Below are 23,902 nucleotides of genomic sequence, written 5' to 3' on the forward strand. Positions count from 1 at the left end.
CATAAATATACTTCATATATTACATTTATACACCAAAAACAACTTCATTGCATTACCAAAACAATAAAAATCAAAGTAAACAATAAACCTTAACCAAACTCTCACAAAACCCTCACTTTCATGGACATTGATTTAAAAATAGAATTTACCTTCTACCCTATATTCAAAGAAATCTTTCCTTGATATTAAGATAAAAGCCGATTTTATGACTTCCAATCACAAATTTTCCAATTTTCATTCGTCGATTTGGAGGAGGAATACAACTTCACGTTTTATTTTCCAAAAAATTTGCAAAAATGGGAAAATTAGCCTCTTTATACGAGCGGCAAAAAGGGAGAAGGTTCCTTTATTTGGATTGAAAGAATAGGGCCCAAAATTTTGGTCAATTATTATAGCCCCCAAACTTCTGCATATTTAATTAATATTCCAAAAGTGTTGTGATGGGTGTTGGTATAGCTAGTATTGATGGGCCTGTATAGCCCACTACGCTCATCAACTTCTTTACCAAGAAAACAAAAGCAATTAAAATCTAAAAAAATTTACCTGAACTAAAGTAATATTGTCGCATTCATTTTAATAGACCAATAACTAAGATGGAGAGAGTCGAAAACTTGTGCATTATAACTCCGAAGGGGTATTTGGTTGGGGGTTATATGCGATTACTCGGATTATATTATCTTATATTACTTGATTACCACATTTGGTTATCAAGTAATATAAGATTCCAGTAATCTTTTAATACCAATAGTAATTATTATTAATAATATTGGAGGTAATTTTATAACCTCAATTTTCTTAGGTATTGTAAGATTACTTGATTATCTTATTTTTGTTATAATTTTATCCCTTATTAATAAAAATTTTGGACAATAATGCCCTTGTTTTAAAATATATTTACATTAATTCACCATTGTAATTTCACCCTTGTTTAATTAAGTTTTTGGACAATAATGTCTTTATATTTAAAACAAATTGCAGATCACCACCGCCACCCATCCACCACCGTTGATAGCAAGCCAACCATCATCAGCCGCAGCCGGAAAGTCGTCAGAGTCGCTAAAAATGATCGAGAGTCTCTGGGAGGCTCTGATATGGCCATATTGATGGTTGATAACGGCCATGGATCTAATAACGATTAGATCTACTCCGATATGATCGTTTTCAGCCATTAATATGGCAAAAAACGACTATATCATAGCCTCCTAATGACTCTCGACAATTTTTAGAGACTCTTGACGACTTTCCGACGGCAGCCGACGGTGGTTGGCAGTGGCTTAGGGTGGTGGGGGTTATTTTGTTATAAATTAAAGTTTTGTATAAACTGGGGTGTTTTAGCTAAATTTGAAATGTTGGGGGTTACAAAAAATTATTCAAAAATTAATAATAAAAATAATACTATATTAATATTTAAAAAGAGAGCAATTTAGTAATTTAAATAACATACCCACCAATTTATTTCTCCCAACCAAACATATTAATAAACATATCCACTAATTTATTCCAACTAGCCAAACATATTTTCCTAAATATTCACAATAGTCTTCAAGGTAATATAACTTTCTATTAATATAATATTCTCAGTAATCCAACATTCATTTACCCAAATGCACCTTAATAGGTTGGACTGACGGTCAATAAGGTTTGCTTCCTTCATTGACTTCTTAGGTTTGAACATTGATGTCACCTACCACATTTGTGACTTATCTTAAAACATTAGATTTGTAAGATATTCAATGAACCTCGAATATTAGTTGATATACGTACAAACTAGCTCAGACACCCCCGATAAAAAAATTGCATCACAAAAGCATGATTACCTGGAGATGTTATATAAAATTCTTAAATTGAAAAATAGTTGGTATGGAGATGAAGAGGGTAAATGTTAAATATGAATAGACTTGTAGATAATAATAATCTCTTGGAAGTTGAAACAATCATAAAACCTAACATTCAAAATGGTAACCAGATTCAGAATGGTAGAGCATCAACCAACCAGTCAGTCAACCTTCTCAACTAATCTCTTCAATCCATCCTTGTTTCACCACACAACCATAGTTTCGGCAAGAGTTTTTGTTCACCTTCTTCCATGTCAATACATTAACAGGTTCCACAAGTTTGCAGGCAAACTCCCAAGAAGATTTGACATCCAGTGAAGATGACCCAGCTACCTGCTATTCATATTTCAAAAGGTATGCTCCTCAGATCCGTCGAATTTGTTTCCCAGTACGCATATATTTAGATTTACATATTTACAATTTTTCTAAAGATATTTTATGCATCATGTTCTCAACTCAAATTCTGTCTGAATAATTCATTTTCACTAATCAATTCATACAAAGAACTTTGTTAGAGAAGGAAATGAGAAATAAATTTAACCATTTTTCTATAATAGAATGGTTGGGTGCAACTTTTGAAAAGCCAAAAAGCATGTATTATAAACCCACAACAGAACATATTTCACAATCCTTTAGCAGGTCTATCATTTCTTTCTAAAACTTACAAGCAAGCCCCAAAATACCAATTAACATCCCATAACATCAAATACAGAAGGGGTGTATTTTCCTCTACCCTTATCGTGTCTTTGTTCTCATTGAAGGGTAAATAAAGCATCTCCAAAACTGAAACAAGCATTGATTCCTTTCTCTTTCAGCCATATCTCCATTTCCAATTTCTTCAGCGTATAGGATGATATTGTGTAATACCACGTTTTGGAGGCAACTTCCTCAGGATGAAAAGCACCAATGAAGAAGGTAATATTTCCACTAACTGCAATTATAAATTGGGATCATCAAAAACCCATACATACCTTAAAAAATATTCCTTAGTAAGCTACACCGCCTGACCTAAACCAAAAACTGCAATTCTTAATACACTACTAGATTCTCAACCACCATTCCTTTGTAAGTTTCAAGTTTCAGCACAAGAACCCTAGGTTGTGACCTAAACTAAATAGTTCCAAGGAAATAAACAGCCATCATAACTTGACTCATCTCTATTTGGCACAGTATAATTTAAGAAAACCATCATGCACCTTTCTAAGAATAATTATATCAATGACCAAAAGGTAGCAGACGAAGACCACTCATTGACCAATACATATGAACAGTTCTGAAATAATGTAAGCTTCTACAATGCATTTGATTATGTTCATGGGCATCATTGACATGTCTAATAGTATAGCTGAAAAAACAAATAGAAAACTTCTTGTTCTGAACTCCCACAAGAACATATCTAAAGAAGAGTATGTTATTGACATTTTTATACCACATTTATACCAGAACTTACCAGGTAGTATATGAAGTTTAGGACAGGATGATCCAAAACATCAAGGTTTGCAGCTTTGTCGAATGCATTAAGGCACATCTATAGAAAAAAGGGAAAAAAATAAAAAATAAAAAGATAAAGTTAGATGAGCTTGTATAAAAGACATCACAAGCCACAAAACCTACCAATCTATTGCCCACATATGTGCTTCAGTAAAATTGGATACAGAATATATAAGCAGAACTCAAATTAAACAGCCTGAACCAATCAGCACAAATATCTTAAATGAAAAAGCTGCCAATTGCTGATAGTTGCATTAAAGAGAAAATCACCACAAAAATCTAATTAACCATCCTTGTGGCATGCTATTTTAAGTTGTGAAAAGGAACAAACTCCCCAAATGTTAAACATTAACAAAGTAACAATCATATTAAAGAACTCACCATTACACATCTAACAAGGAAACATGTGAAACATATGGTGGTCACATAGCCAACCTGTCAAAGGTAATCAGAAAAAATACTTTAAAAGAATAAAGTAACATATGATGGAAATGGATAGACAAGAAAAACCGCCTGTCGAAAACACATAATTACCTCTTGCAGCTTCTTACGACGACCTTTTGATTCTACAGGGAAACGCTGCAACATTAAGAACAGCCTGCATCATGATAACACCAGATCATTGCCCATCTCTTCAACAAAAAGAGTAGTTACATGCAAGTTGCATGTGACATCCATAGATGAAAAATGTTTCATTGGAACTAAATAGTGATGTCACTTAAAGGAATTGCAATTAAGCGAAATGCATAAGAAATGAATAGTATATAAAATAATACCACTCTGAACCTCAGTTAAATTGTTAAATCAACCACAGGTAACTCGTTAAATCTCTAAATTGCACACATACAACACCATGCTTGGCACCATATTCGATCTTTTAGGCAAAACCTTGATTTAAATGAGCTAGCATATTACTAATATCTTTAAATGGTGATAATTTGGTTTGAACATTATAGGACTGCCATAGGATATTAGTACTTTATGAAACCAGGTGTCTAAATGCAGACTCTAAGAGACAATAAAGATGTTCCTCTATACTTATTCCCCTCATGCCAGGTTTCTTCCCTCAGCAGAAAAAAAAAAGTATGCATAGTAAGCATGGGCTACATAGTGTGGCAAGCAAAGCAACCGACTGAAAAGAGGCTTTTAAATTTCAGTATTGGGGAGGGAGGAAAATGTGTAATTGATCAACAATGGGATACACAACTCCTAAATGGAAAGTGAAGCAACTAGCTGCATGGAAGTTTTTCGGCTTTGGCATAATGCTCAACAATCTGGTAATTGTCAATAACTGTTGAACATGAAAGACTGCAATTTAAGCATGAATCTACTCTTAGAAGGACAATTAATTTTTTTACCTCCAAAGCTCATCAACACCAAAATGGGAATTCTTTAGGATCACCACTTTAGGTAATGGAACACTGAAAATAACATAACAGCACTGAAGATTGCACATGCCAAAATGACTGTTATGGTCTCTGCATTAGTGTTGTGATCCCACACCATATAAAACAGATTAGATCTCACACTTATAAAGGTTGGTAGGCAATGTTACCTAGTATGTTAGTGTTTTAGATAGTTGACTAGCACCCAGCCTATGAAAATAAACAAGATCTAACTAGGGAGTGAGACAAAAAAAGTAAGATTAAAAGATGATATGTCAATACTCAGCTAGTTAATTAGAGAGTTACAGGTTGATGTCATCTTATTCTTTTGAACATGAAGATATAAAAAAGCCATTGCAATTGCCGGAATTACTAGGCCCACTAATGGCACAAAAACAGAAGGTAAGTCGTTGAGAATTGTCATAGCATAAGTACCTCGGTTAATATATTTGTACCTGTTATTATTACAAAGATATTTTATAATAATTAGAATTCATATAGAAGTACACTAAGAATTTCTAAGTTGGTATATAGAATAAGTGCAAGGAACGTAGAACTAGATATTCGAACTTATTCATCTTTCTCCATGAAATATACATATGATAATCCACTTTCTTTATTATTCGATTCTTACTTCTTTTATTTTTCTATTGTTCTTATTTCAAATTTCATTTTTAATACAAAAAGTATACTTTTACCAAATTCTGAAAGATTCATTGGAATCTGATCTGAATTTGCGTAATCATTATATCAAAGGGAGCATTCATTCAATGCAGGATACAGATGCATAATACGGGAAACTAATAAGCTTAGAGATTCCATTAATAATAGATTTTTCTTTTCTACACTTATTCGACACAAATTAGGTCATTTGATTTTAAAATTATATTTTTTTAAAAGTTGACCGTCCAATTACCAATTATAAAAGGATCATCAGCCAATATCTTTTTTCTTTTATTTTTCTTTTATTTATTTATTTATTTTTTACCATAAATAGAGCCGTGTTGTGTATGTAAAACTTAATTAATATTGACACAAAATTACCTAGAAACTCAAATACTATTCTTGCCCCTATCTATAAACTTAAGCTTTTGAGTGTCCATTCAGTTGGACTTATCTACCAATGAAAATAGCTTTTTGTCATGTAAAAAGCACTTGTCAAGATTTGTGTTGTTCAGTTACCACTCAAAAAGAGCACATAGGTGAGTTAAGTATTTTGTTTTAAGCCTACAAGGAGAAGCTCAAAATTCTTATTTAATGTTTTAAAATGTCAAAAATAACCCCACATTATTGTAACCATTTTGCTTTATCATTCTTGTTATATTAAAACCCTTCTTCGTAACTTCAACTAGAAAACTCTTTTACATTAATCTAACCAAACAACCAACTTTTTCATAAAAGCACTTTGGAGAAGATTTACTTCAATAAGCTCCACTTTCAAAAGTGCAACTTGAATATGCTTAACCAAATCCAAAGTATCACCTAACATGGTATTAGATTTAGGTTAATCAAGAAGTATTATATTTTTAATTAAATAGCTTGTTATGGTCATGGTTGATGATGAATTATATGCTAAACGCACTGGAGCTAATGTGTTAAAGCTTAAACATTACTAGTTGATCCCTTACTTATGAGCTTAGCATTTAGGTCAAGTTATTACTTAGCAATTAGTATCCAGCTTACTTTAACTGCTCTAACCATGAATCTTTTCCTATTTGAACACATGAAGAACCATTCTATTTATCGCTATAGTTGCATTCATTTTTTCTTGTTGGGACCCACAAAATATAAATATGACTGGATGGTAATTTGTACACTAGGAGAAATAGACAGGACATGATTTTTTACACACAAAAATAGGTTACTACTATTTATTTCATAGAGAAAGCAATTGTGTCTAAGTTGTTAATAGTTTGCAGTCCTCCACACATGGGAACAACATAAGCCCACTGATGCAACAATGAATATTCAGAATTTTATTAAAATAACAAAATTCATTCATGATAGATACTAAAGCCACCGGTGCACTTATGTCTTTCAAAAATATGGTAAAGCATGCACAAAGATGCAGGCATTATTACCTTCCACCATAAAGTAAGAACCCAAGGGCTGCAAACAAGGAGACTCCTGCAGATGTACATATAGATTGAAGGGAAGTTCCTCAATGTAAAAATAAGAATAAGTTGAGCGTATATAATTTGTAAAGCTTTCTAGTGAAGAATTTACCAGCAAAGAACATCTTAGATAGGATTATTACAACATGGATAGGCTTCCAGCATAAGATCAACCACAAAGCAATCTGAAAACAATTTAACCAAAGAAGAAGAATGTAAGCAACAAAACATAAAGCATCCAGCTACATAAAATTTACTTCAAAATTAGCACCAGCCATACAACCCAATATCCAGATGACAGATATAATTGCCATTTGCTTTATAAAATTCCAGCCGCACTTTATCAATAAGTATAGTATATTACTCCAGATGTTCAAGTATGGAAGACTTTCACAAAGGAGTAAATAATAACTTAGAATGATTGGCAGGTCAGTAAATGCATCATAGTCAATTTAGACACCTTAATCTCATAATTAAAACATTAAATCAATCTCATGAAGTAATTCACCAGCAAACGAAACTAGAACTAAGATCTGATATTTAATATATAGAATCTCAATTTTTGTTAAACGATTAAATATCTTATTGTTGCAATCTATAATAGCTTTATAATTAAATTTTCTTATACATATAAACATTTTATATACCCAGAAATCCATCAAAACTTCTTAAGTGTTCGCCGATATCCAAACCAAAAAGAATATCAGACCCAATAACCTTACTAGTCATATATAATATGCCAAGTACGTGCCTCAATGAAAGTTGAGCCCCTAATCTCTTGGTTCAACCAAAACCCTTAATCACTCATAAAAGGTTGTGATATAGTCACTTAAATTTTACATAGTTTGTTGATACTAATTATGAGCCATTGATTTATTTCAATCCCATAGTATTAACAATTATTAAGTTGGCATTAAAACTACTTTTTAGTTTCTCTCCCAACATCCTTAGATTGAAATTAATCAATGGCTCACAAACGGTGTCAACAGATAGTATAAAGTTTTAAGTTACAGTATCTAAACCCTATAGTAAAATATATATTATAACATAAAATACATATTTTATTAATAGTATAACACAACCTATAACACTAGTATCCCCAATAATTAATTTGTATCATATAGTGCTCATATCATATACGAGTATTCAATATTCGTGCGTCATTTGAACACTACATAAATGATGTAAAAAAAATAAAGATAAAAATAAGAGAAGTAAAAAGAATAGAATATTTTCCAAAACCATAAACTGATGGAAGTTCAGAAGATCGATATGGAAAACTATATGCATTATCTTTCAATGATAAGGTAATATAATTAGTTGCAACATAAGAACATAGGACTTAATTGCAACACATTTCTAGTAGCAGTACATGCACACTCTAACCCTCGGGGTTCAATATTAACATTTACAAAACATAATGTAACTAAAACCTACAAGGAGAATACCTAAATTGGAAAAAGGGTAAAGAGATGAAGAGAAAAAAGGTTTATGTGTCTAGGCGGTATGCAATAGTAGAAAGGTGAATTGGAAGGCACCCATCCAAATCCTATCATAAGTTTTCTGTATCCTTGGTTATAACGTGATTATTTTATTAATTTATTCATGCCAATAAATATAGTAGCATATTAATAATTTATTAAATTCTAAAAAAAAAAAAAAAAAAAAAAAAACTCAATAAAATTATTTCAATATGTGGCCCATAAAAAACCCTTACAACAACAAAAGATGTTCTCAAAGAAAATCAACCCAACATAGCAACATATGAATATTCCAAGAAAATCCAAAATTCACTAAAGTCAAGTCCTAATAGTAGGGAATTAACTATAGGGTAGTAACACAACAATCTCATTAATAGGCCTATATCAAAAAAGATGCATTAGAACCACATGTGAAGGACAACTAGATAATGAGTTTCATTATCTATTATAAAAAGAGACCCCAAAATTACATCATTAATGAGTTAATATGTGGGATTAATGTAATTTAGGATGTTATTGGGGCAAAGAATTTATGGTACTAAAAGTTTACAAACTCATAACATTAATCTAGGAAATTTCGCCATATGCCATGGATTTTTAAATTGTATAATTTGTAAGGAGGATGGGATGCAATACAGACCATGCAAACAACGTATTGCGCAAAATTTTTCAACTCATCAAATCAACAGACATTCAATCCTCAACCATTGGACAGCATTCTCTTTTTTTTTTTTAGTTCACCTACCAGAGATAGGTCCCATCTCTATTGAGAAGTTCTAATCGATCAAATTCCCAACCCAAATTCCCAACCAAGGTCTAAACCCAATCCATAATCCAAAACTTGTATGTGAAAACTGAAAAAGTTCCTCAACATTGCGTCCTTGTATGACTCCCAACATCCTTGGCTCCATCCAGTAACACCAAGAGATGATGGTAATGTATAGAAACCTTAACTTTTCCATTTAATTGATTCCCACATGATTCAAAGATAACAAGCAAATAAATCAGTAAGTTGCATTCTTCAGATAATTCTAGCTTGGAATGAAGATATGTTTAAAATACAAACTGTTCACTTAAATTGTCTTCATAAACTGTTTACAAATTCACTAAATAACCTGATTTCATAATTATTACTATTTAAAGATAGCAATCCACTCACCTAAATAACTTCTACAGTAATCTTCTAATATATAAATAAATTAACAAAATAAGAAAAATAAGCAGAAAACATTATAATGCTTTTTCTCTTGAAACATGACTAGCTTCCACGAAGAAGGAATGCCAACTCAAATCTTTCCTTTTGCTGGGAAGAGAAATAATGAACAAAAGGTTTCACCTGAACAGCATAAACTACTGCATTAATAGTAAAGAAACTCGGCCTCAGTCCATCAGTAGATACTGCACGTGCCTGTTTAACATACAAGACTAAGTTATAGTTTAACCAACTTATTCCAAGGAAAGCAAAAACATGGAAATTACAACCACCCTAACATAGAATCTAACCTGATAGTAAATCTCAGCCCAAAACAGAACCAAAAGGGCATACGTCGTGAAGAAAGCAAGACTTGGCATATCAAGCAGAATATGTTGAAGAATCTAAAAAAAAAAATCAACATAGTTAGAAATTGAGAAAGAAGATGAACAATAGAACATAGTACAAGAAATAACCCATGTAAATACGAACATCAGGCTGTAACTTCTGCACATTCCGACGAAAAACAAATACTAAACATCGAACTGCAAAATAAAAAAGAAAACACCAAAGTTAACAAAAATCATACTAATACTAAGTTTGAAGTGCTTTCGTTCATAATTTGTAGAGTTCAGCTTAAATATAAAAAAATGCTATTAGAATAATTTACCCAAAGAAAAATAAAAAGTCTTTGATACATGTTTTTTTCCTCAAAAACTACATATATTTAAACAAAATTAAAATTAGAATACGAACCTCCGTTCACCAGAAAATTAAGAAAATGAAAGACCTTCTGCGTGGTCCAGCCGTACTCAGGAACTCTTAACTGTATTCGAATCAGTTGAACCTAAACACAATATTAAATTAAATTTAAACTAATATTAATAAAAAGAAAATTCCTAAAAATCATAAAAACCCTAAAAAACTGAAAATGGAGTTGTAATTTTATAAAATGTAAATTCACCAGAGCTACGGCGGCGACTAAGCCGTAGAGGGCGGCGAGGACATGGAAGATACGATCCTGCCAGAGCGGTGACTCATTAACATCTTCCCACCAATTGGAGGCATCTTTAAGTGTATGAGCTATCACGGCCGGTGTCACGTCCATCTACAATTTAAAACTCAATCTCTATGTCTATCTATCTCAAATTTCCTCTCTTTTTATATAAATTTAATGCAGAGATGATTTTGGAGAGGAATGAATTTTACTTATCGTTTTTGTTTTGTGCCTTTTCTCGAACTTACGGGCTCAAACCGGTTTTTTTTTGTTTGCCTTGGTGGGGGCGGCCATCCGCCATTGTACGCGTCTTGACGTTATCGACATTCCACGCGCTCTCACACCACCACGTGGCTTTTTATTTTTTATGCCCTGTCAGATTAATTTTATGAAGGCCGAATATCATTTTCCCTCCTAAGTTTGGGAAAAGTACAAGTATTTTTATTCCTGGTTCAGAAAACTATTAACATCCCATCCGGTTTCATTTTTAATTGTTGAATCTATTCAATAATTTTTTCACGAAAAACAGGGTAAGAAAATGTATTTCAGCATTTCATTAACAGTATGATCCAAATATTGAAGAAGTGTCTACGGAGATCCGAGTCAAGTTCTGTCGGCTTTCCTCAATGGGCTTGCTCGCGCACGACAAGGAAATATAGCTGTTCAAATAATAAGGACTATTGGAGGTGGACTCCTGCGATCAGTTGCGATGCAAGTACAAGCTGGCACGCTGATCTTGAATGCCATGGTGGCATGGGATATGATTTGAGCACATCGGCTAGGGGGCGCTTATTCCAGGCGTGTAGTCCCATCATCGTGTCAGATTTGACTACTCCTCTTTTGAGAGCGAGCAGGTTCTCGATGGTTCATCTCCTCCATCATCAGCTATTTTCCTGGACGTCATCTCGGGTAATCCAGTCTTGGTGATCTCCTGTCGACGAGTTGATCTCATTGTGGATCACTTGTTGTGGCAGAGTATTCTATGGCGGTCCTGAGCTCCCAGCTCAGGTTCGGGGAAACGACACCCTGCGGGTTTGGGGGATTGTTTGCTACTCATCCTCTCTTACGTTCGTCACTTCCCGTTGGAGATTACCGATCACATGAGTGATCTTTCATAACATTTCTATTACTTGTGGGTTTTTTGGATCAGATGCATGCGTATTCTGGTGGTTTTCCCCTTGAGGAAGTGGGACAGCTGTCAGAAGATCATTAGTAGTTTCTTGGATGTTCTCGAGGCCTTCAATATCGAAAGTATCGACCTGATTAGCACCAATTTGACTCCTGGTTGTTCTTGTTTGTCGCACCATTTGCAACGAGATGCGGTGGCTAGTTCAGTGATAATGATTTTAGTTGGATTTAGAGTGGACTTTAATTAGAGTGTTCAAGCCCTCCTTCTAGCACCAAAATGTTGATGCAAAATTTTGTACCGATTAAAACATTGAGACATGAACACACGTCAACCAAAGGTACCCGGTTGACCATAAAAGGAACCGAGCAAGATGGGTGCATGATTCTAGGGAATCAGCGAGGATAAGTGTGCGTAGTTAGTACAAGATTGGAGTCGATGGTGACATTAACTGATAATGACGAGAAAGAGGCGAGGTTTTAAAGTGGTTCAGCCGAGCAACGGATCGAGGCTATTTCCACTTATTTTTTTCAAAATGAGTGACGACAAAGATTTAAGCAACTCAAACAGATAATTATCTCTTCTCTTTTCTTATATCTCCTTCTTCTTTTTATTTTTTTCAAGGTTTTAGCCTGGTATTTATAGGAGCTGCAATGGTAGTCTTTAGTGGGGATACATCAACAGAATGATTGTTGTCTAGTTTGATAGATTTTGGGCGATCGAAGGTGTCAGGGCATTATTACGCTTAATCCTAGTCATAGTTGTAATTAACTTGCGTTTGTCAGAGAGTAGTCGCTTGGTTAAGAGGAGCTACTGCATGTACTGCACGTGGCAACCATGCAGTTTAGTAGGCCTATCAAGTGTTGCAGTAAGCGTTGAAGCGGTTGACACCTAGCTTGTTTTGTTGCAAGTTGACACTTGTCTTAGGTAGAAGTCTTCTTCGACTTGCTTAGCGCCGTACCCAAACTAGGATCCCAGTGCATTGTCCAGGCTTAAGCTGGATGTTTTATCCCCGCACAACAAAGTTATGGAAGCTAGCCTAACTTGAGATCAAGAGAGAACTTTTAGTGTGTTATAATTATAAAATTGGTTTATAAAAATTCATCATATTATATTAGCTTTTGAGTTCGTGGAGTTAAGGGTATTTTAGTCAGACAATATAAAAAGTTGGAAAATTATTAGGGGTTGTTTAGCAAAGCTCTACTTTTAACAATATATCTAATGCACCACTTAGGGGACGTTTGGATCATATAATATATTTTTATCTTAGTATTAAAATTATCAGAAAGATAGATTATGTTGTAGATTACTAGGTTTAAATTATCAGTGTGCTTGGTTCAATTAGGATGTATTAATAATTCATGTGTTTGGTTGACAATAATAACAGATATCCTAAAATACCCTTTTACTATAATGCCCTTTGGAAGATTACTTGTATTACTAATTAATCTGTTTGGTTGGCTGTAAGAGCAGATGTCTTGATTACATTTTACTAGAATGCCCTTTAGATGATTACTGGGTATAAATAATTAATGTGTTTGGTTAATAAAACAAATGATCAATTAACAAAAAAAATTTCTCTTATATTTTTGCCAAGTATTTTATTGTTAAGTCATTTATTGACAAATTTACACAAACTATTGAAACTCCAAAAAAAAGTTATTGTATTTTTTGTTGGCTAAACATTCAACACCTCACCCTGCTATGGAAACCAATATAGTTCTCATCACCTAATTTAAAAACTATGATTTGTGTACTACTCTAAATTATAGTTCCTACATGTTTATTTCTACTTCAGTCCAATTGAAGACCTTTTTTTTTCAAGGCGAAAGAAAAATTGTATTTTTTTGGTTTACGCCATTGCTGGAATTTAGGAGCAAGTTTCCATATTTGAGGAATTTTGTTAACTTTTTTCACTTATTCTGGACCAAAGTTATGTGTGAAAATTGTTGGTACAATTGTAATGTCACATATTTTGGAGTAACTGTGCATTTACATTATGCTGAATCCAGGCAATGTACCAATAAATAAAGTACAAGCACAATAACGCTACTCTTTAAATTTGTGAACCAATAATAATACATAATTCCACACGTTATAAGAGTGAACTTAATCTCCACAATTTTTTAAGTGAACTCAATCTAACATCCACAAATACAAAGTATGCCATACTCAATACACAGTAGTCATACATAAATGAATTAAATGCAGCCTAAGTTACTCAACTTCACACAACAGTTTGTCATGGAAGGCTGTAAATTCAGCGAGGGTCAACCAATCCTACGTCATCTGTTGAGAATAAAAATTAACAACAACAATCCACATATTATAGTTGAAGAGAAAATAAACAATTGACCCCGATCAATTAAATGATTGTAGTACTTACAAAGTAAGAATACCCGTCATTGATTGAAAAATCTTCTGGGGCAGCTTCCACAAACTTGGTTATGTAATAGAGTACGAAATATCCGCAATCCATGTCATTCTGTTGTTGAGGGACTTGGTGAGTGCATTTTTCAGTCACAACAAATCCTTGAAATACTAAACATATCAACCAATATTTACCATCAACCAACATAATAGACTGTTTTATCACCTTAAGCACTAGCAAAGGCACTTTATCAACCAATGTTGGATGCTAGGACATTGTTCCTAATTCATAAATATCCCTCACAAACCTGTATAATTAAAGTTGGACAATTTCAAACCCATTCCAGTTCCAAATCTCCAACAACACAATTTCATCATGTTCTCAAATGTGCTTACAAATAATTATGAAATAATGAAAGTTTACCATCGAATCAGAGGTTGCAACCTCATCCCATTATCCGATCCAAGCGAATCAAGTAGTGTCATGCATCAAGTTTTAATTTCCAATTTCACATCTCCACCAAAATTGCACAAAATCAATAAACTCCAATGACCCCTATCAACATAATTGATGCATATTGTCAATTTGAAGTCTTAAACAACCAAAATCAACCGATGTCCGTGTTTGGTAAGTAAAAAACAAATGCGTATGGACACAAAATCTTCACTTGCCAAAGGACTATAGGAATGAAAACATATTTTCTTGAGAATATGTCCAATTTCTCAATCCACTTCAGCACCTTCCCTTTGTAGATTTCTTCTATGTACATAAAAAACCATATGCAGTCCAGCCATGTGAAATTGCATAAGTTGTCTCTTGTAAAACTCCTCCACAATTTACTGCGGAATAGAAATATGCAGTCAATCATCTGAGGTAAACATATTATGTAAATGTGGCCTTGAAGCATCTGAATTGTAAAATAGTTATGTACCGCATGTGGAGGTCAAACATACTTCTGCTCAATTTCCCCCCCTTCCCCTTTCTATTTGCCAATCGCCTACTTGACCTCCGTTGATTTGTGGCACCTACATATGTTCATCATTCATTTACATTAGCAAACAATTCTAAACATCTTTCATAACCGAATGCATTGGTAGGTTTACGAGTTACAATGTAGGTACCTTTGCATTTGCTGCCCTTTAAGGCTGAAAGGGTCTCTTAACATTCTTCATCTACTGAATGATTGGTCCCACCTACATCTGGACATCAATCAATTATGAGCTATGTTAATAAGCATTATTCCCAACCATACAGCAAATTAACTCCATAACTATCCAACCATAATACCTTTCACATTGTTATCTGTACAAACTGTGCGGCTCTCTTGACATTGTCGCGAACTTTTGCTCTTTCAGTCGTCACTACTGGGCAACGTCGTGGTCCTTCCATCGTTCCTACACATCAACCCATAAAACAAAGCACATCAAAGGAGCAAACAAAACAGAAATTAGAGAACTGACACTTTATAAATGCTAGTATAACTTTATCGTACTTTCCTAGTGAACTAAATGTCAGTTTTCGCAAGTAAATCAAAATACCACATTCACCATACTAAGGCAACACAAACATTAAATACACAGACATCCACACATCATTTTATACATTACTACCAAAGTTAAGAGTTTTTTACATTCCATATTAGTGAACCCTACCTTCCCATACTAACTACAAACATAGGACATTACCATTTAATTACTAGATAGACATGGTTTTAACAAAAACATAACAGAAGACACCATGTTGTATGCAATTAGAATATACGCAAAATACAAATACGAGACCACAACCGCTGAGTCAACATACTAATAACCCTACGCAAATAAAAAAAAAAAACCATTGCAAGACTTCACTAGAAATCAAATGTTGGGCGGTACTCATTACTTGCTCCAAGCTGCATCTTCAAAATTCCCTCTGCACGTGCATTGGTAACCCAAACAAGATATATATCTTGTGAGGTTCCTTGCAAATCTCCGTTGTGGCTATCAGCATCTCAGTCACTGTGAACCCACCCAACTAAGAAACAATCGAATATACCTGCCCTTTATGGTCTTTCTCCTGGGTCTCCTTCTTGAAATAGTCAGCAATACGCTTCAGCTTAGCTTGGGTCCCATCCAAGACAGTCTCAAACTTGCCCAATGTGTCTTACCAGTCTGTTACTTTTCCAACATCTTTTTTCCTCCTCATACTGCTGACCGCCACTCTACTTTGACTGGTAGTGGCCGCTTGACAAGTTGAATCAACCACATCTTCCTTCTGCAGGGCACTGGTCTGCTCATCGACATCGAGATCTATATCTACATCAACATCCATCTGTTCATCATTATTGTCAACAGTCTCATTATCCAAATCTTCCACAACATCCGCGGCTGTCTCTACACTAGCTCTAATTGCCCTGTCTTTGCCGTAGATGGCAATAAAAGAATCATAGTGCACCCAAGGTTTATATCGTAGTGCTCTTGCAAAAGGATGACTATACAAAAAAGTTAATCATCATAAGACATATTACATTTGTAAGAGTACATGTAAACATAAAGTTGAGAACAGAAATGTACACAATTAAACCAACACAAGCATATTTACCCAGACCCAGTCATCGAACACGTCCTTGGTAAATGTAATGCATTTCTCCTCATCATTCCACCCAAAGCCGCTACCTTTCTCAATCATGTCGTTAATTGCATTATATTGCCTCTTCAACATCTTGACTTTTGAGTCGATATGCGGTTGTGCTTTCAGATCGCTATGAGGAGGACCTTCCTGCATCATATTTTCCACCTCAGCTAGCTAGCCGCATTTGAACCCTCACTCAGTTCTCCATAGTAGCTGATCTTTCAACTCCAATAGACACTCCACCAACACAGTGTCATCCCTTTTTGTTCACCACCACTTACTTCCTTTAGCCTTTGCCTTTGCCTTTCTACCCTTTTTCATAGGTATAGCGTCGTCATGCATGCTAATGCTCTTGTCAGAATCATTGGGCTGTGTTGCTAATCTCTCCATATTACTGAAACAATAAAAAGGCTGATTAGTGATATTGGGAAAAAAATTCAGGTTAGAACTTCGTATATACACAGTGTCCGAGCAATTGAATGTAAACAACTTACTTTGCACACACAAATATGCATGATATTCATAATTTTAAGTAAATCAACAACAAGAATACATGAAGGGGATCAATTAACATTCAACCATCCACATTACGACAAATGTAACTCAAAGTACAACTCCACAAACAAAGCATATGTGTTTTGGTTCATTCATACATGGCCAATAACAGAAAACATAAATTTTAAGAGTCACAACACTACACATAAACTCAACACTAGCAAAATCATGCATTCCGTGCAGCCATCCAAGTATTGAACATGTCAGCCGCCATATTGTCTCTAAATGCAGTCCACGCTGCATTAGGCTTGACATGCCTAATTAGTTCTCTATCGTCGTCCTCTTACCCTTCATCGTTGATCTCTTCCTACAACTCCACTTCAACCGGATCAATGGGCAACTCAGACCTTATGAAATTGTGCAAAAGACAACATGCAATAATGATTCTACATTGTGTTTTTACGGGGTAGTAAGATGTGTCCTTCAATATTCTCCATCGAGCTTTTAGGATACTAAAACATTGATCAATACAATTTCTTGCTTGAGTGTTTCATATTGAAAAATTCTTGCGGTGATGTCGGTTGCTGACCTTGTTGCCATTCACTCAAATGATATATTTGTCCTCGATAAGGGGCCAAAACCTCTTCCCCGTTAGTGTATCCAACATCACATAAATAGTATTGCCCTAAAATAATCAATTTCAAGTCAATAACAATTAATAAGTGTACTATTATGACAGACCCTAACATTAAAAATGCAATTTAATTTGTTATATTACCTTGGGGGACCTTTAATCCATTTCTCCTAGTAATGGCATCCCTACGAACTCTACCATCTGCAGCGGAACCTTCCCACCCAGGGAGGACAAATATAAACTACATGTTTGTTGTGCATACACCAAGGACATTTGTTGCGATTTCATTTTTCCTTGACTGATACCTAGGTATATCGTTAGCGGGCACGCGAACCTTTATGTATGTTCCATTTAAAGCTCCCAAACAGTTCTAACACAGAACATGAAAAATATTTTAGACAAAACACTAAGTCTAATTTTAATAAGCTATTGAACTACATGTGCATCATAAACTAAGTCATTAGACTGTACCTTGAACCATTTCCACCTGTCATCGGTTGAGTTTTCGGGAATGGGCTCTGGTTTTTTAAACAGCAGTGTATGCAACCTTAACACAGCATTCAACACTAAGTGAAAATTGCGGCTTACTATCTCAGTGGATCTACGCATTTGACGTTTCATGACTTTGGTCTTTTTGTTATAGGCAAGGATGTGAACAAAAATCCCTACTAATTCTTCTACAGATGAATAACGAGTTGATTTTAAGTTGCCATGTATAGTAAGTAAATTGCGGAATTTGTTTAATAGAACTCTATTCATTCTACAGCTCTCAAAACATAATCCATCACTTTGGAAAAGAATGGTGTGTAAATTCAACGACCTAACCTTAAACCTAGACACAAACTCACTGGCATATGATATACTAGCCCTATATCTATCCCGTATATTAAGTACATTAACCAACCCAAGAAGGATGAGCATGGTGTACATGGTTTCCAACATGTCCAAATGGAAGACTAAAAGGGCAACCAAGTGCATCTTTTGCTTGATTGTTAAACGAGTCATAGCTGTTTCACATCATTCATGTATCAAAGCATAATAAAGTCAATCAACCATATACAAGTCCTTAAACCAATAACAGCAATCTTATATGAAAGAAATCAAACTGAATTTCGATGAAAACAACATAAACATCATAACTTAGAAATCTCACCACACAAACCAAAATTCACCTCAAACACTCATAAAATTCTCAACGTCCCACACATCAAAATTCAGAATCCACCACACAAACCAACATAAACATCATAAAAAATTCACATTAATCCCTCAAAATTGTCTTCTTTAGCAATTCAATTGGTATATCTTTTATGTTGTTGCTAACCAATTGGATTCTATAAGTTTACTTGAACTTTATATTTGGGAAATAGGATGAGCACTTGCTATTGCAATACCTTCATCATTCTAGTTTGTCTTAAAATGTTTTGACATTTCTGTCGAAAAAATGTATGTTAAACATAACAATGCAGAATTTATTTTGTCTAACTTCCACTTATTTTCACTTTTCAAAGTCAAACAATGCAGATGATGTACAGTATTAAGCTTATTATAGTACAAGTTTCGTCTTATGCAGGCTGTTCTTGAAGTTCACGATGTCGTCATAAAAGCAATGAAACTGGGAGTGAAACTAGGTGGAGTTGCACAAGTAAGGCTAAAAAGTGAAAATGTCCAATATGTTTGCGCACAGTCGCACACGCACATGTTTGTGGTGCTTGATTGTGATTTTATAGATGACAGTTTGTTTAACCTGTTGCGTCATAGAACGAGACCTTTGTTATTTAGTTAATGACTTGTGATATAGCAGAAGCCATAGATAGGGTAGATATGTTTCTATTAATAAAAATAAAAAAATAAAAAAAAGCTAGGGTAGATATCTGAAGTTGCAAAAAATTTGCTTCATTTATCACTGGTACACATTGTATTTCAAGATTCATTGAAACAATCTTCAGTTGAAAGAATAGCTTGCAAATATCGAAGGTCTATGATGGCAGTTCGTTTTGCTTAGAGCTTTTCTTGTCTTTGTAACATGCATCTTGATGTTAATTGTTATTCGTTATTGTAGGTTAGCTAATAAAGTTATTCTGGAGTCATTGAAGAAGGGTTTCGTCCTTGTTGGGTAAATTTCTATTTTCACATGCTCTATTTTCTTCCAACTTCTCACCATTTCAGAAGTTAAAATCCAATATCTAGATAATTGGAATTTTTTTCATGTAGGAATGTTGATGATATTTTCCTGTAACTTGTAACTTGTAACTTGTAGCTACCCTACTTCAATCTCTAATTGAGTAAAACAATTTACAAAAAAACTAGAGGAAAACTATAAGATAAGAAACATCTTAGACATTGATATATTTTTATTATCTTTCTAACCAACGAAATCTGATTCTCATGTTCAATAGTATTTCATATCTCATGGACCACTACACAACAACAAATCAAGACATTAAACAAGCAACCTAATGGCATTTCGAACTCTTTTCATTTGATTTCAAGATCAAATCAATTATTGCATGGTAGTTTTACCCTCTCTAAAGTGAAACAAAGCAACCCTCTTAATTTAATAATCATCGTACAGTATAAAGAAGCCGAGGAACTTACCAAAAACCGCGATTGGAGTGCTGTTGGGAGCAAACAGATGGTGACGAAGACCCGAGGTTGCTGCAACGGAGAAGGTGGACCAATGGCTGATACAAAATGGAGAAGTTAGGGTTTGAAATTGCAATCCAAACAAATCACGAACCATTGATGAACTGGTTGCGGCGGAGATGGTGGACCAACAGCTAATGCAAATGGAAAGAGGGCGAAGGACTTACCGGAAATGGCGATCAAACTGACAAATGAGATCAAGAAGAAGAAGACTCCAGTGACGGCGATGGACGTTTAGGGCAGAAGGAGATCGAAATGTTTAGGGTTCAGAATTTTTTTTTCCTTTTATATTGTAGTTTTATTGAAATCCAAGGGCATATTGGTCACAATATGCAAATATGTGAGGATAATATGGGTACACCAATATTTCGTGGCATTTATTAAAATAATGATAATAACCAAGGCAATTTCGTCTGGAAAATTAAAAAACTGAGGACAAATCCGTCTGCTTGTGTAAATTGGTTGTTTTGTAATTATTAACAAAGCAAAAGATATTTTTGTCCGCATTATCCACTATTTTGAGGCAAGATTGGACAGAAATTTGGATTACTGGAGGAATGTTTTAATAATAGCTTCCCCCCTAGTAATATTATTCCCGGCCATTTACCTTCAAATTGGCACTGTTTAACTTTCTTTTTGTTTTTTTTTTTTTGTTTTTTGGGTGGGGGGGGGAGGGGAATGTTTTTTTACAAAACAATGAAACATGGTTATCTACTCAATTTAACATATATTATCCATTACTAGGGGGGAATATTTTTAATATCAACCCCATCCAAACGGGCCTTTAATATATAGAAATTATCCATTTATATAATCTCATAACGTTGTACTATTGCATGGATGATGCTATGAAAAGGAATATTTTTGAAAGAAATTAAAATATAAACTATTCCTAAAAAGTTGTTTGGATGATTGTGAGGTAGTGTGACACATTTTTTAACTAGGAGTTTAATTATATAGGTTTACAAATTGAGATGAAAGGAGGAGGGTGAGGGAGCGGGTAGTAGAGATAACAGAAACAGATAGTTGATGCAAAAGAAACAACTCAGCTTCACGTGCATCTGTGCACGCAATCCATCAACCCTCAACAATCAAATGGTATCTCTTCAGTCTTGGGCTTTCCATGTGTGCAAGGGGGCTTCCCAACCAAGCGTATCTAATAATAATAATACGGTTTATTTCATTTAATTACTTTAATATGAAACACATCCAACCTTTTCCATAATACAATTAAAAACAAGACACTAATACTTTCCAATAGATATTATATGTGTCTCATATCAAGGGATTTTATAGACGTTAAATAAAATAAACCTTTGAAAAGTATTATACCTCTATAAACATTAGAAACCACATAATACTTAATAATTTAAACATTAGATACCTTAATATTTGATCAAACAAAGAGTAAATAAATTTTATAATAATAGATTGGATGTTGCGAAAAAATCAATCGAAAAACAAATTAAAATAATCCAAAAAATTGAAAAAAAACAAAAAAACTTAAAGATATGAAAATTTATTTATTTTTAAATAATATTAAATATATACTTAATAAATATAGACTTCTTACAAATAAAAATATTTTATTAAAGGATGTTTGCTAAAAGTTTTGCATTATTTTTTATTTTGTTTAAATTTAGACAAATTAAAAAGAATTTTGTTAGGGGAAAAAGGATCAAGTCTCAAATATAACCATGAATACATTTGTCTTCTTTTTTTTTTTTTTTTTTTTTTTTTTTGTGGGTAATAAAAATTTCATTAGAAGAGAAGGAAAGAATATACAAAAAGCTATAAAAACTATGCCAACCTACCTCAGGACGTGCCCTGGGTTAGGTGCAAAAAAATCAAGTAATGTAGTCGATTATTATCTAAAGGCTAAACTAGGCAACAATCTAACCAAAACAAGAAGCCACTCTCCTCTTGTTTTGTAATCTTCATACTAAAGATTGTGAACAAGAGGAGCAAAAACGAGCCAGCCTCCAAGCAATTCTAAGTTTAAGTTTAAAACTCAAGATTCCCTTAAACCCATTGGAGGCGTGAGCAAAGATGAAAAGGTTGTTTGCTTTCATTGTGGCAAGCCTGACCACTGGAAGAAGTATTGCAAGACCTTCCTAGCGAGTAAGAAGAAGAAATATGCATCATCTTCTAAAGGTATGTACATGATTGAAATAAATATTTCTCCTTTTACATCTTGGGTCATGACACTAGATGTGGTTCTCATATTTGCACTTCTGTGTAGGGATTGCAGCAAAGTAGATTGCTCAGTTAAGGAGAGGTAGACCTACGAGTTGGAAATGGAGTGCGAGTTGTTGCATTAGCCGTAGGAAATTATTATTTATCTTTACCTTCAGGACTTATTTTGGAACTTACTAATTGTTTTTATGTTCCTTTAGTTTCAAAGAATATTATTTCTGTGTTCGCTTTGGACAACATTGGATATCAATTTTTAAAAACTAAAGGATCATTGTCTATTAGTTTAAATGGTATTCATTATGGAACTATTAGATTACATAATGGTTTGTATGTTATAGATTTAAATAATAATGAAATTTTCAATCTTGCGAATAAGAAAGCCAAAATTGATGGCTTTAATCAAACATATCTTTGGCATTGTAGGCTTGGTCATGTGAACTAGACTCGCATTGCAAAACTTCATAAAGATGGAGTTTTGGACCCATTCGACTTCAAGTTTTATGTGGTATGCAAGTCATGCCTAGTAGGCAAAATGACCAAGTCACCTTTCACTGGACACAGTGAAAGAGCAACAGAGCTATTAGACATCATCCATAGTGATGTATGTGAACCTCTAACAATACAGCCAAAGGTGGTTATTCATACTTTATCGCTTTTACTGATGATTTCAATAGATTTGGTTATGTCTATTTAATAAGACATACATTTGAATCTTTTGACAAGTTTAAGAAATTCAAGAATGAAGTACAAAATCAATTGGGCAAGAATATCAAGGTTCTTCAATCCGACAAGGGAGGGAAATACTTAAGCTCAGAGTTCGATACATACCTAAAGGACTGTGGGATAGTGTCTCAACTCATTCCTCCTTATACACCTCAACACAATGGAGTGTCTAAGAGGAGAAACCGTAACTTGTTAGATATGGTCCAATCCATGATGAGTTTTACAGATCTACCCATATCATTCGAGGCTATGCCCTAGAAGCTGTGACTTATACACTGAATCGTGTATCGTCTAAATCAGTAGATAAGACTCCATATGAAATATGGAATGGGTGAAAACCCGTTTTGTCTCATCTAAGAGTTTGGGGTTGTGATATTGGTGAGTGTTGGAAATGTGGATTTATATAGTGATTTGGGGGTGAAACTATAAGGAATTTAAGGCTTAGTGCATGATTTTTTATGAGATTCCTTGCATGTTTCGTTATCTTCCAAAATCACATGTTTTGTTGTGTTTTCAAGTATTCAGGTGCAAAAAGATGAATTATTCGTGCTAGTGTTGGTGTTCGGACATCCTGGACCCATTCGAGTGCGGATAAATCAAGGCAAG

General features: G+C 34.1%; 1 protein-coding gene and 1 long non-coding RNA gene across 4 annotated transcripts; one reads left to right on the top strand and one right to left on the bottom strand.

Annotated features, from left to right (window-relative positions):
- The first annotated feature begins 1,822 nt into the window (after positions 1-1,822).
- LOC116126776 lies at positions 1,823-20,806 on the top strand. 3 transcript variants are annotated; one of them, XR_004127529.1, is made up of 5 exons: positions 1,823-2,189; positions 4,383-4,603; positions 19,305-19,376; positions 19,794-19,847; positions 20,307-20,806. It is a non-coding gene; the product is annotated as an uncharacterized LOC116126776 (long non-coding RNA). The 3 variants fall into 3 exon arrangements; XR_004127531.1 differs by lacking the exon at positions 19,305-19,376 and having other exon boundaries at positions 2,032-2,189; XR_004127530.1 differs by lacking the exons at positions 19,305-19,376; positions 19,794-19,847; positions 20,307-20,806 and having other exon boundaries at positions 2,032-2,189; positions 4,383-4,683.
- LOC116126775 (tobamovirus multiplication protein 3-like) lies at positions 2,409-10,737 on the bottom strand. The gene is made up of 11 exons (XM_031412444.1): positions 10,463-10,737; positions 10,255-10,345; positions 9,991-10,043; positions 9,810-9,902; positions 9,643-9,714; positions 6,938-7,010; positions 6,793-6,838; positions 3,861-3,924; positions 3,708-3,761; positions 3,286-3,363; positions 2,409-2,766 (listed from the first exon to the last, which is right to left on the bottom strand). The coding sequence occupies exons 1-11, from the start codon at positions 10,604-10,606 to the stop codon at positions 2,674-2,676; spliced, it is 861 nt and encodes a 286-aa protein (XP_031268304.1). The 5' UTR covers positions 10,607-10,737; the 3' UTR covers positions 2,409-2,673.
- Positions 20,807-23,902: the final 3,096 nt, after the last annotated feature.

This window comes from Pistacia vera, unplaced genomic scaffold (genome assembly GCF_008641045.1).
Source record: "Pistacia vera cultivar Batoury unplaced genomic scaffold, PisVer_v2 Contig184, whole genome shotgun sequence".
NCBI lineage: Eukaryota > Viridiplantae > Streptophyta > Magnoliopsida > Sapindales > Anacardiaceae > Pistacia > Pistacia vera.

Excerpts from the sequence above, each read along its gene's own strand:
- LOC116126775 (XM_031412444.1), bottom strand. The coding sequence starts at position 10,606 with ATGGACGTGACACCGGCCGTGATAGCTCATACACTTAAAGATGCCTCC. Across the intron at positions 3,762-3,860 it reads GTCGTAAGAAGCTGCAAGAG|GTTGGCTATGTGACCACCAT; the intron begins GTAATTATGTGT and ends TACCTTTGACAG. Across the intron at positions 2,767-3,285 it reads TAAACTTCATATACTACCTG|TTAGTGGAAATATTACCTTC; the intron begins GTAAGTTCTGGT and ends TTATAATTGCAG.